General features: G+C 45.2%; 1 protein-coding gene across 2 annotated transcripts in view; it reads right to left on the bottom strand.

Annotated features, from left to right (window-relative positions):
- The window catches only part of LOC126190771 (pyrimidodiazepine synthase-like), a 237,326-nt gene that overhangs the window by 198,325 nt on the left and 25,289 nt on the right, over window positions 1–13,712 (bottom strand). The window contains exons 4-5 of one of the 2 annotated variants that reach the window (XM_049931306.1): window positions 10,259–10,371; window positions 3,876–4,235 (exon numbers count right to left, since the gene is read on the bottom strand). In XM_049931306.1, the coding sequence (XP_049787263.1) occupies window positions 4,113–4,235; window positions 10,259–10,371 (236 nt within the window). In that variant the 3' untranslated portion in view covers window positions 3,876–4,112. Of the gene's footprint in view, window positions 1–3,875; window positions 4,236–10,258; window positions 10,372–13,712 lie in introns of those variants that run through there. The other variant, XM_049931316.1, reaches the window with a different exon arrangement.

Below are 13,712 nucleotides of genomic sequence, written 5' to 3' on the forward strand. Positions count from 1 at the left end.
TGGATTATCCGGCGTGGAGGGCTGGTGTTTCATCGTATTTGGGCTAATATCTATATCTGCATCTACATACTCAGAAGCCACATAGAGGAGATTGCCTTGTACCACTACTATTTATTTCATTCCTTGTTCCACTCGTAAATAGAGCGAGGGGAATACCGACTGTCTGTATCCATCCTTACGAGCCCTAATTTCCTTATCTTCGTGCTCCTTAGGCGAAATATACATTGGTGGCCGTAGAATCGTTCTGCAGTCGACTTCAAATGCTGGTTTTCCAAGTTTTTCAATAGTGTTCCGCGAAAACAACGTTGTGTTTCCTCCACGGGTTCCCACTTGAGTACACGAAGCATCTCGGTAATACATCTACATCTACATCTACATGACTACTCTGCAATTCACATTTAAGTGCTTGGCAGAGGGTTCATCGAACCACAATCATACTATCTCTCTACCATTCCACTCCCGAACAGCGCGCGGGAAAAACGAACACCTAAACCTTTCTGTTCGAGCTCTGATTTCTCTTATTTTATTTTGATGATCATTCTACCTATGTATGTTGGGCTCAACAAAATATTTTCGCATTCGGAAGAGAAAGTTGGTGACTGAAATTTCGTAAATAGATCTCTCCGCGACGAAAAACGTCTTTGCTTTAATGACTTCCATCCCAACTCGCGTATCATATCTGCTACACTCTCTCCCCTATTACGTGGTAATACAAAACGAGCTACCCTTTTATGCACCCTTTCGATGTCCTCCATCAATCCCACCTGGTAAGGATCCCACACCGCGCAGCAATATTCAAACAGAGGACGAACGAGTGTAGTTTAAGCTGTCTCTTTAGTGGACTTGTTGCATCTTCTAAGTGTCCTGCCAATGAAACGCAACCTTTGGCTCGCCTTCCCCACAATATTATCTATGTGGTCTTTCCTACTGAAGTTGTTCGTAATTTTAACACCCAGGTACTTAGTTGACTTGACAGCCTTGAGAATTGTACTATTTATCGAGTAATCGAATTCCAACGTGTTTCATTTGGAACTCGTGTGGATCACCTCACACTTTTCGTTATTTAGCGTCAACTGCCACCTGCCACACCATACAGCAATCTTTTCTGAATCGCTTTGCAACTGATACTGGTCTTCGGATGACCTTATTAGACGGTAAATTACAGCATCATCTGCGAACAACCTAAGAGAACTGCTCAGATTGTCACCCAGGTCATTTATATAGATAAGGAACAGCAGAGGTCCCGGGACGCTTCCCTGGGGAACGCCTGATATCACTTCAGTTTTACTCGATGGTTTGCCGTCTATTACTACGAACTGCGACCTTCCTGACAGGAAATCACGAATCCAGTCGCACAACTGAGGCGATACCCCATAGGCCCGCAGCTTGATTAGAAGTCGCTTGTGAGGAACGGTGTCAAAAGCTTTCCGGAAATCCAGAAATACGGAATCAACCTGAGATCCCCTGTCGATGGCGGCCATTACTTCGTGCACAAGAACGATGTTTTCTGAAACCATCGGCACTGCGCAGCGAAGGTATTGACTGCGTCTTGCCGCTTGTGTACTTTACATACGACCAGAATTTCTTCGTATTTTCTACCAAATTTCGAGACAATGTTTCGTTGTGGAACCTATTAAAGACATCTCGCATTGAAGTTCGTGCCAAATTTCGCGCGTTTGTAAATTTTAGCCAATCTTCGGGATTTCGCGTTCTTCTGAACTTTTTGATCGAACCTACCGGTAATAATTATAGCAACACGCCCCTGAATTGCTTCGATGTCCCAAACACTCGAGGAACACTCAAAAATGGGTCGTACTAACGTTCTATAAGCAGTCTCCTTTCCTACAACCTCCCAACAAACCGAAGTCGACCATTTGCCTTCTCTACTACCATGCTTACTTTCTGATTCCATTTTATGTCGCCTAGATATTTAATCGACGTGTCTGCTTCCAGCAGCACACTACTAATGCTATATTCGAACATTATATGGTTTTTTCCTACTCGACTTCAATAACATATATTTTTGTACATTTAGAGCAAGCTGCCATTCATCACACTAACTAGGTATTTTATCGGAGTCATCTTGTATACTCCTACAGTCACCCAACGACGACACCTTGCCGAACACCACAGCAGCGTCAGCAACAAGCAGCCACAAACTATTGTTGCGTTGCTTATTATAATTGTTAACCGTTATTTCAGTATTACCAGTTTCTGTTAACCTGTAGACGGAGCGGGACGCATTTCTGGTTCAGCGATTTTCTTGCGAGACCAGGTGGTAAGTACACATTCTCGTATTTCCACCATAAATATTAAACAATGAAATTTACGTACTAGTGTAGTAAAATGGCTGTTTTAATTAGTTTTAGAATGAGTGAACGCGGAATTGAAGGTTCATACATGGCTTCCCCAAAAAATCTGAAATGTAAACACGCTCAAGTGTATCTGAATAATTGGGAAAATACATTTTCTTGGGTTAAACGGGGACCGAATGAATACCTTCTGTTTTGTTTTATGCAGAAAGGATTTTAGTATTTCTCACGCGGAAAAAAATGACTTGCGTCAATACACAGAATGTAAAGGACAAACATTGAAAGAAAAATGTAATGTTGAATCAAAGAAACTAAAGAACTTGTTCGTAAGTAAAAAGAATGCAGTGGAACACCATAATGGCGCTCCAAGTGAACTGACCTTAGTGTATCATGCAGTGAACACAGCCACAGTTACTCTAGTTGAGACTGTGGGGATAAGCTCGTTTCACACATTTCCGATGATTCTGCGGCGGCTTCAGAGTTTTCTTGTAGACGAAGAAAAGCGGGAATGCTGGTCAAGAAAGTCTGGCTTCAAATAGTTTGAATAACTTTTAGACACTTTAAGGGATTCAGAAAAATCTCATTTTTTTTCATTGACGATCAAGATTAGAATATTTACCAGGATCCTTAGTGGAAGAACGTTGTAGATATTATGTTCACTAGATCGCTTTCCACAACTTCGATAAAATACATTTTTATGTGTACTACCCAAATGTGCTACAGCTCTATAATGCAATTAGTTTCGACCATTTACGTCATTATCTACAACACTTTGAAGCTAAAAACTATACATATCACGTTGCTCAAATCAGTTGCTTTTGCTAAAACTTCTTGTGTCGCTAAAATACTTCACCTTCCAGCCACTGTCACTAGATGGCACAGGCTGGTCTAGGAGCTAGTCACAACACTAGACACCGCTCCTGCTGTGAAACCTCTCCCAGCCTTTTCAGACGAATGATGCACGGCCAGAGATTACGCAGCACCAGAGTGCATTGGTCAACAGTCCACTGACTAAATAACAACTCTGTAACAGTCTTCAGTAGCAAAACATTTTGTTGAGCGGAAATAGTTTATCAGTTATTCGTGAAATCTAGTTAAAAACTTCTTTGCATTCATCGGCCACTTCTTTCTTAAACTGGTTTGAAGTGAGTAGTAGGGAAGCTTTTACCAAAGTACAACATTATGTCGTTACAAAATAGTGTGCATATGTGTTATGTAGTTTGCTGTGTTTGTTGGTTTCTTTGCTGTAACAGGCTCTGTTTCTTAGGCAACAGTAGTACGAATTGTGTGGGTGATATTTTCACGTTATATTGCAAGGGTATTATACAGGTAATGTTCACGAACAGTACACTACATGAGTATGTTGCTTTGTGCTAGAAATAAGTAGTGTTGTTAGGACTGGCTTTATGCTTAACTTTTTCTTAACGTTTTTCTGAATTAATCACAGCAGCAGCTGATTAAAACGCGGTAATAAAACACAGTTGAGCTTCTGGGCTCAGGAACAAAGATTTCTCGTCAGTCTGTTTAAAGACATTCAAAAGAAAAGAATTCACAAAACGAATCGAAAGATAAAGACACATTTAATAATAAAGCACCATATTAGTTTATTTAATTTACATGTGTATATTCACATTTTTTAAATAAGGAAGCTATATTTAGCAGTTTTCATGTTAATGTCCATCAGTGAAATTATTCAACTTAGTTCAATGTCGAACGTCGAAGAACTGCAACCCATCTTCCAAGGTGATACAGTTGCGATGCCGCAAACAGTGATCTGCTGCAAATGGCACGCTGTGCCTGCTACAGTTTATCGTAGTCAAGGCTGCCGTCTCTGTATTTCTTGATGAATGCGGCGTGCGCTTCCACGCTCATGACTGAAGCTCTAACCGCTGGATCCTGCTTCATGGCCGCTCCCCACGCCATCTGCAAGTCAAACCTCTTTGTTATCATCTGATTTACAACGGTAACATCAGAGTAAACGGAAGTTTGTAATACGACAGTACTGGTTTAGGGTAACATCAGAGTAAACGGAAGTTTGTAATACGACAGTACTGGTTTAATACATGTCGCGGCGAGAATTTTATGTACTTACAAGCGAATTTCTCTAATTGTTCAAATTTTTGTATTTCATTTTGAGTGCGTTAAGCCGTACCATCTCACCGCCTACTTACAATCAGCTTTATTGTCGTCAGATTAGCTTCCATGTACACTCAAAGACAAGAAAAGACGGCCGAAGCTTCCCTGCTATGAAAATAAATGGCACCCTAGACCATCACTTCTGTTTATCGGACAGATATCCCACCGGTGTCTGGGGCGCCTCCAGACACCTCTTTGCTAGTAATCGGGTCTCAGTTCGAAGCGGGGTTCATCACTGAAGACAATTCTGCTCCAATCAACGAGATTACAGGCCTAATACATGGCTGGAGACTCCCCAGAGAGTGGTGGGATACCAGCCAACCGTCACCCAACATATGGCCTGGCAGCCAGGAGTGACGGCCTGAGGCATTGTCTCATTTCGTGGCGGGACCACTTTGGTAGTCTTTCGAGGCACCCATACAGCACAGCGATTCGTTGATGATATTCTACTATCAGTTTTGTCGGGCGGCCGCTGCGGCCGAGCGGTTCTAGGCGCTTCAGTCCGGAACCGCGCTGCCGCTACGGTCGCAGGTTTGAATCCTGCCTCGGATATGGATGTCTGTGATGTCGTTAGGTTTAAGTAGCTCTAAGTCTAGGGAACTGATGACCTCAGATGTTAAGTCCCATAGTGCTCAGAGCCATTCAGTTTCGTTGCCCTTCACCGCAAGCCACCTTGGGTTTACATTTCAGCAAGGTAATGCATGCCCGCACCCGGCACAGTTTCTACTGCTTCTCTTCGTGCTTGCCAAACACTACCTTGGCCAGCAGGGACGCCGGATCTTTCCCGGATCTTTCCGCAACTGACAGCACTGGAGCATTACGGGCACGGCTCTCCAAGCAACAGAGGATTTTGATGATCTAACGTGCCAGTTGGACAGAATCTGGCACGATATTCTTCATGAGAACATCCAACAAATCTGTCAATCAATACCTAGCCAACTAAGTGCTTGCATAAGGGCCAGAGATCGACCAATGCGGCGTTGACTTGCTCAATTTGTGAAGCTCTTCTCTTGAATAAATCACCCAATCTTTCTGAAAATGTAATAATTTGTTTGTCTGTACATATACATCACATCTACCCATTTCCGTCCCATTCGGTTTACTCCTTCGTGATGCGTGGTTTTTTCTCTTTTTTTCTTTTGCTCTTTCTATGTTTTGGAGTGTAGGTATTCGAGATTACGGTAGGACAGTAGCTATTTTAAATTGTGTCTTTATTGCTGATTCATTTGAAGAACTTACTTAAGACATGAACGTGGGTATTGATGCCTTAAAGTGTCATTCTTCGGTGTGATGTAGAAGCTTAGAGTCGAACATTAAGCTATAAACCACTAAAGAAACGCCCATAAAGCAACGTCCATCAAATATATGAGCGTTTGACTCCTGTCAGAAGTCAATCAAGGGAAAACAGATATGATCATAAAAAATTTTAACAATGTAACACAGAGTATACAAGTGCATGAATCGATGGACATGCCTCATTCGTTTGATTCACGATGTGGAAGCGTGAAGAGATAAGTCCGAACGCAGAGTTCAGCAATCGCCAGTGGTCCCGTCGGCCGCTCCAGCTACGACGAACCAGACTCTGAGGACGTTCACTGCAGTGGATTACCTCCTGGACCAGACCATCTTGCCAGTATCGCACCCTGATTCAGCAGATGAACAACCAACCAGTCCTCCACAAACTGCACATGCAGTGAGAAGCTAAAGAAATGCTCCGGCTATCACCGCCAATACAGAAATCTAGCCGAATCGGAAAAGAAAAGATACTTCCACAAGAAAAGATACTACTAGTATATTTGCACTGCTCTCAAATCTCCAAGTAGGCTCTGAACGCGCTTCTGTAGCGCCAAATTCTGATCCACCGCCTCCACTGACAGCACTTGAATTTCAAGAGAACTGCTGAGCTAGTATTAGTCCTAGTCGAAGGAAAGGGAAATTTTGTCAAAATTCAATGAAGACACGGTTGGGCGTGAAATCTGGGCTGCTGGCAGAGTGTGGTAACAGTCAACAGCCAGCGGGCCAGGCAAGGTAAACATGGCACTCGCAGACGCGTAGCTGCGACGGCAGTACTGCACGCAATATTTGTTTTGCGTGGAGGAACAAGGATGCATAAAACTGCAGAATTGCTATAAGTGATTGCGATTTATGAGGCGGGGCACTAGGCCAGAGCCAAGAGTGGCGATTTGTAAGTAGCTGACGTGTGGGAATTTATCCCTGCTTTAGTTTCTATCTCTCTCTCACACTACGTCAGAAGCGAGGGAAAAACTGATATAAATAGATGGACAATTTTAGCTTGAGACAGAGTGTGCCAGGCCAGTTGAGCGTCGAGACAGACCTGTGTTGGTCTTCGCTTATAGGAACCAGTCTGGCAGCAATGTTATAAGTATTCTGCATAAACTGTATTGTGTTTTCTATGTACCCGTTTGGGCTATATTCCGCCTCTGGGGACACAACACCGGTGCAGAACGGAATGGCAGCCTGGAACTTGGATATCGCGCGGTCTGCCTGAAAGAGGGCAGTGACAGCAGTCTGCAGCGGGTCCAGGAGGGGCTCGGTTCCACTCGAGTCTACGGGGCATGTTTGCTTCCCACCTGGCGTACCAGGGTCTGGGCGAGGTGTATGCTGCGGGAGGCGTAGCAGAACTGCAACAGCATCAGAGACAGCGGCAGGTGTTGCCATCTGGCAAGCACCACTAGCGGCAAGTTGTGGCAGAGCATTCAGGAGGGCTCAGGTTCGAGTCTAATCCTGTCCTGGAAGCAGTGACGGCCCGAGGGTGGCCAGTACATCCACGAGCAGGACAAATGGTGCAGAGCGCGGCGAGGACCAGGGACTGTAGCAGTCTCCAGAATTGCGGGCAGCAGTGCGGCGCAGGTCGCAACGCATCGGTGGGTGGCGACCGGAGAGTGTGGCCGACTTCCAGCGGGGCGGCTTTGATGATGGCAGCAGCGGCGTTGACATACCAGGAGTCTGCTGAGCCTACTGGACTCGCGGGACAGTGAGTGGCACGCCGATACTGCGCTTCGCCCATCGAGTACTGTAAATCATCTGAATAAACAAATGTTAGCGAATACCGCTGTATCACTCTGCACTGCACCTTTACGCTCTTGAACTTGCTCGGCCTCCTGACAAAATATGGCATGGTGGGCCCTGGCTTCAGCTCTGCCATCTGGATTCCCGGGTTCGACACACCGACCCCGCAACAGAAGTATAGCAGCTTCAGCACATTCTCCGAAGCTGGACAACTGCTGTGTTCACCAGTGAACTTCGAATGTTTTGCTGCAGTTTATAGTGATGTACAATATTTCAAGTCATATTTACTGAAGGAATAGTACTATCATACTTCGTATGCTTGCTCATGGGTTTTTATGGTGAATGCTTTGAGAAACGAACTCAGCACACATGTGTTTCGCAGTTACATAGGTCTGATGCAATTTATTAATGATCACTTGTATTACCTTCAGTTTAATCCTAAATGATGTTAGCCCACCATTTGAGTAAGATCGCTAAAATTGTTTCCGATTTGAGTTATAATACTATTATGTTAGTCAACTTTATTAATCTCTGAACTTTTTTCATTCAGCACTTTTTTATATTAGTAATTCGCAGATCCTCCTATAAATATTAGAGCGATTGACATTTACTGGAAATGTGAAACACACTTCTGCAGCCATAGATATCCCAGGTAATAGAGCATGCACCATGAAGAAAAGAGAAACTACGGTGGATTGTGTAGGAAAAGGAACAATTTATCACAAAACAGCTATATAAGACGTTTGCATACATCTAGCATTGTATGTTCTATACGAGCAACCCACAAAACAGTGTTTAGCACTCTGTCATTCTGTATGTATCACCTAATGTCTTATACCTAACTGGTAACTGAAATGATGGAATTACGTGATTTTAGCAATTACACTCCTGGAAATGGAAAAAAGAACACATTGACACCGGTGTGTCAGACCCACCATACTTGCTCCGGACACTGCGAGAGGGCTGTACAAGCAATGATCACACGCACGGCACAGCAGACACACCAGGAACCGCGGTGTTGGCCGTCGAATGGCGCTAGCTGCGCAGCATTTGTGCACCGCCGCCGTCAGTGTCAGCCAGTTTGCCGTGGCATACGGAGCTCCATCGCAGTCTTTAACACTGGTAGCATGCCGCGACAGCGTGGACGTGAACCGTATGTGCAGTTGACGGACTTTGAGCGAGGGCGTATAGTGGGCATGCGGGAGGCTGGGTGGACGTACCGCCGAATTGCTCAACACGTGGGGCGTGAGGTCTCCACAGTACATCGATGTTGTCGCCAGTGGTCGGCGGAAGGTGCACGTGCCCGTCGACCTGGGACCGGACCGCAGCGACGCACGGATGCACGCCAAGACCGTAGGATCCTACGCAGTGCCGTAGGGGACCGCACCGCCACTTCCCAGCAAATTAGGGACACTGTTGCTCCTGGGGTATCGGCGAGGACCATTCGCAACCGTCTCCATGAAGCTGGGCTACGGTCCCGCACACCGTTAGGCCGTCTTCCGCTCACGCCCCAACATCGTGCAGCCCGCCTCCAGTGGTGTCGCGACAGGCGTGAATGGAGGGACGAATGGAGACGTGTCGTCTTCAGCGATGAGAGTCGCTTCTGCCTTGGTGCCAATGATGGTCGTATGCGTGTTTGGCGCCGTGCAGGTGAGCGCCACAATCAGGACTGCATACGACCGAGGCACACAGGGCCAACACCCGGCATCATGGTGTGGGGAGCGATCTCCTACACTGGCCGTACACCACTGGTGATCGTCGAGGGGACACTGAATAGTGCACGGTACATCCAAACCGTCATCGAACCCATCGTTCTACCATTCCTAGACCGGCAAGGGAACTTGCTGTTCCAACAGGACAATGCACGTCCGCATGTATCCCGTGCCACCCAACGTGCTCTAGAAGGTGTAAGTCAACTACCCTGGCCAGCAAGATCTCCGGATCTGTCCCCCATTGAGCATGTTTGGGACTGGATGAAGCGTCGTCTCACGCGGTCTGCACGTCCAGCACGAACGCTGGTCCAACTGAGGCGCCAGGTGGAAATGGCATGGCAAGCCGTTCCACAGGACTACATCCAGCATCTCTACGATCGTCTCCATGGGAGAATAGCAGCCTGCATTGCTGCGAAAGGTGGATATACACTGTACTAGTGCCGACATTGTGCATGCTCTATTGCCTGTGTCTATGTGCCTGTGGTTCTGTCAGTGTGATCATGTGATGTATCTGACCCCAGGAATGTGTCAATAAAGTTTCCCCTTCCTGGGACAATGAATTCACGGTGTTCTTATTTCAATTTCCAGGAGTGTAGGAGTGCTGAAGCAATCTGCATTCATATCAGCGACGCCTAGAGTGGTTTGATCTTACCCTCCTGATTCGGTTTCTCGATGATGACTTGGTGGAACAGTGTCAAGACTAAAAGATAATGTAAACAGTGTCGAAAGATTTTGAAAATACAGCAGTATTTATTTAAATAGAAAACTTAACATACGATTTGGTTTGCCTTAGAGAGTATTAGAAAAAGAAAATAGCACGCACCGCCTTCAGTTCGGGTTCGTTAACAGCAGAAAGATCAGTTACCGTGTTGCAGGGCACTGCAAAATCGAAAATAAGTGATCTGTAATGTGGATTTCACGTTCAGACTCTCTATCGAAATTACGTGTCACACATCTCTCGTGTCTTATGGCTTTTTATCGAGGTTCAGTAAGGCATAGTAATACGAATAGCCCTCTCGTGGTCTTTGCGGCAATGAGTGATGAACGAGACAATCAGAATAGACTCACGAGTCTGGGGAAGTCCTGCAGCGGCAGCTTGACGTCGGGGTGCATCGCGCGCAGCGCTTCCATGCGCTCCGCCCACGGCCAGATCATGTAGTCTAGCATGCCTGGCCTCGCACCTGCAACACACACACAACCAGCAGCGTGAGGACACGCCACGTCTCAGGCAAAGTGTACGTACGTCACAGTGACCAGGACCATTTTAGTTCTCAGTGATATCTCAGACGAATAAAGTGAACGTAAATTAAACATAATTTGTAAAATTCTAAATCTAGATTAAACTCCAGAATAAACTGCTATACCTGTTATAACCAGAAACAATGTCTATTCTGTAAGTACACTTCATTTTACTGTGAACAACAACGGCAGCGGCGATTTATCTTCGACCAAAGCGATGTGTACCATCAATATGACATTTCCCTATTAAAAAGTCTTGTTATTCTAGCCTGTCACCATAGCATATGCAGGACACTGACCAGTCATTCATTTAATAAGAAAAACTTAATTTTTCGAAAGAGCATTATGTGATCGGTATCGAAGCATACACTGATGACGACATACAACGATCAGCCAGAACATTATGACAGCCGACCTACTATCGACATAAAGCGGTCCAGGCGATAGCAGCGTCATCTGGTGAGAAATGACTGCTAGACAGACACACGCATGGTGCATATGTTATCAGGGAGCGTGCTGTCCGTGTGTAGAATGGGGAAGGCGCGCCATCTATCTGAGCTTGACCGAGAGCAGATTGTGATGTTCCTGAGACTCGGCACGAGCATTTTGGAAACTCCACGGATTGTTGGGTGTTGGAGCAGCGCTGTGGTGAGTGTCTTCAGTACGTGGAGAAACCAAGGCGAAACCACGTCCAGATGATGTAGAGTTGGGCGGCCACTCCTCATTGTAGGTGCGACACGTCGTATGCTGGGAGACTGGTAAAATACGACAGGCAGCGAACTGTGACGGAACTAACATCAGACTTTAAAGCCGAGCAAAGTGTGTCTGAACACACAGTGCAGCTAACACTCCTAATGATGGGCCTCCTCAGACCAAGACGCACACCTGTGCTGATGTTAACACAAAGACATCAAATGGTTCAAAAGGCTCTGAGCACTATGGGACTTAACTTCTAAGGTCATCAGTCCCCTAGAACTTAGAACTACTTAAACCTAACTAACCTAAGGACAGCACACACATCCATGCCCGAGGCAGGATTCGAACCTGCGACCGTAGCGGCCGCGCGGTTCCAGACTGTAGCGCCTTTAACCGCTTGGCCACCACGGCCGGCACAAAGACATCGGTAACTATGGGAACGTGACCGTCGGCACTGGACGTTGGCACAGTAGCAGAGCGTTTCATGGTCTGATGAATCCTGACACCTTCTCCATATACCGCGAATCCTTCGTCTACTACGGGGACAGCTTCTTGACACTTCTACTAGGGAATGGAGACAATCTTGCAACGGCTCCATTATGCTCTGGGGAAGATTCAAGTGGGCATCCATAGGTCCAGTGGAGCTCGTGCAAGTCCATGAACATACCCTGGTTGCAGACCACGTACTACACTCCTTCATGACGATCATGTTTCCCAACGGCAGTGGCATTTTTCAACAAGATATTGCGCCACGTCACAAGACCAGGAGCGTGATTAGGTGGTTCGAGATCGATCGAACACGTCTGGGATGTGGTTGAAAGTGACGTCAGAACTCACCGTCCCTCTCGCCGGAATTTAAGGAAATTACATGCCAGCTCCCTCCGGCAGCCCACCAAGACCACATTGCTCCCACGCCACGATGTATCGTCGCTGTCATCCGTGCCAAACGTGGATATGCTGATTATTAGGTAGCTGGTCGTAATGTTCTGGTTGATCAGTGTACATTTTATGTCAAAGGGAAAAGTCTGATTTTTGGGGCGAACTTCATTCTGTTCATGGTTGTTCAAGAACATGCTGGAGTCAGAGAATATTTACTCTATTGGCAGTTTAATAAAAAAATAAATGTAAACAAATGAAATGATAACAACTGTTGTATTACTAATGTAAAATTTATAAATGCCTGAGAAATTTAAAGTAAACGATTCTGTGAGAATAAAAGCTTTTATTTTGTGTCAAGAGATATTTGAATAACAACATTCAAGCCATCAGCCATTTAATCGAGTCTATCTGAATATTCGTAACTGCTTGTGATGGTCAATGGAAACCCTGTTGCCCTCATTGTTATTAGAATTACATGAATAGGATATCGGAATTTGAATACGTATTGTGACGTCCGTATTCAGTCAAATACTCAGTTGCAACCAATGACATCATCATGGCATACTAATATCAGAGTGTGCGTGCGTTAATGAAAGCACCCACACTGCCTGTGAGTTCTCAATAACTATCTACCTCTACCCCTCTCCATTTCATCGACCAGCGTGTTTACACTTGCTAGAGCTCCAACTCTCCGTAGGTTCTAGTAATCCATAGAGGCAAAAACGACTCGCTGGCCCGTTTCTTGTTTCACAGTCACGTGTCGCCCTGATTTATGTCCAAACATGGCCTTCCAGTAGCTGCTGCTGGCAGATTCTATATGACATCGTAACCTTACACAACGCATTGAGATTACTATGCACCTGTCAGACACTGATATGGATTGGTTACGAGTGATCGCAGGTAATACTTACTGTCAGATAATCGTCACAACACTAGCACTTGTACATTCGCCTCACTGTCTGTCAGCTTGGTTGTGAAAAGCTGTGCCGCCAGTCACCTGCGAGCAGTCGGTGCCTTGGACCAGATACATTACCTGCACTGTGTACTAATACGAGAGAATCAAAATCAGTTTTTGTTACACTTTTAATAATGCCATGTTTGCGTGAATGGTATACTGTGAGGTGAGGAAGCGGATGAAAGAAGTACTGCTGTTCTTATCTGTAACACACAAGAAATTCTTTTGGAACATCACGTCATGCTGATTTCTGTGGTTCTTATGCGAGATGTATGTTACAGAAAACAGTCGCGTCAGTTCTCAACATTCTTCTCTCCATGTATCGTACGTGCTTGTTCCATTTACAACGTTAGACCTGGTTATTTAATCTACATGACTTCGTTAAACAATAAATCTACTAACACGGTTCGGATTGTTTTTCCACGCTTAACTGAACAGAAGTTGTAATTTTGTTGCATGGCTTCATAGGCATTAACCACCTTTGAAGGCAATTCAATGTGCGTTCACCAACTGCACGTAAACTTTTCGAGGTAACATAAACGCTGGCTACTCGATATGTATATGGTATGAGTAGTATTCATCTGTTACTATTATACTTATGGCTTTCGTTTACGTTACCTAAATGTGTATTTACAAGGAAAATCGTTGTGTTTATGACACTAAAACGTGAGAATTTATTATGTAACTACCTTAGTGCTCGCTGCTGCGCTTGCGTAAACTGTATTGTCTGCACAAGTATTTTTTTCTTTTGTT

The sequence above is a fragment of the Schistocerca cancellata genome, chromosome 1 (genome assembly GCF_023864275.1).
Source record: "Schistocerca cancellata isolate TAMUIC-IGC-003103 chromosome 1, iqSchCanc2.1, whole genome shotgun sequence".
NCBI lineage: Eukaryota > Metazoa > Arthropoda > Insecta > Orthoptera > Acrididae > Schistocerca > Schistocerca cancellata.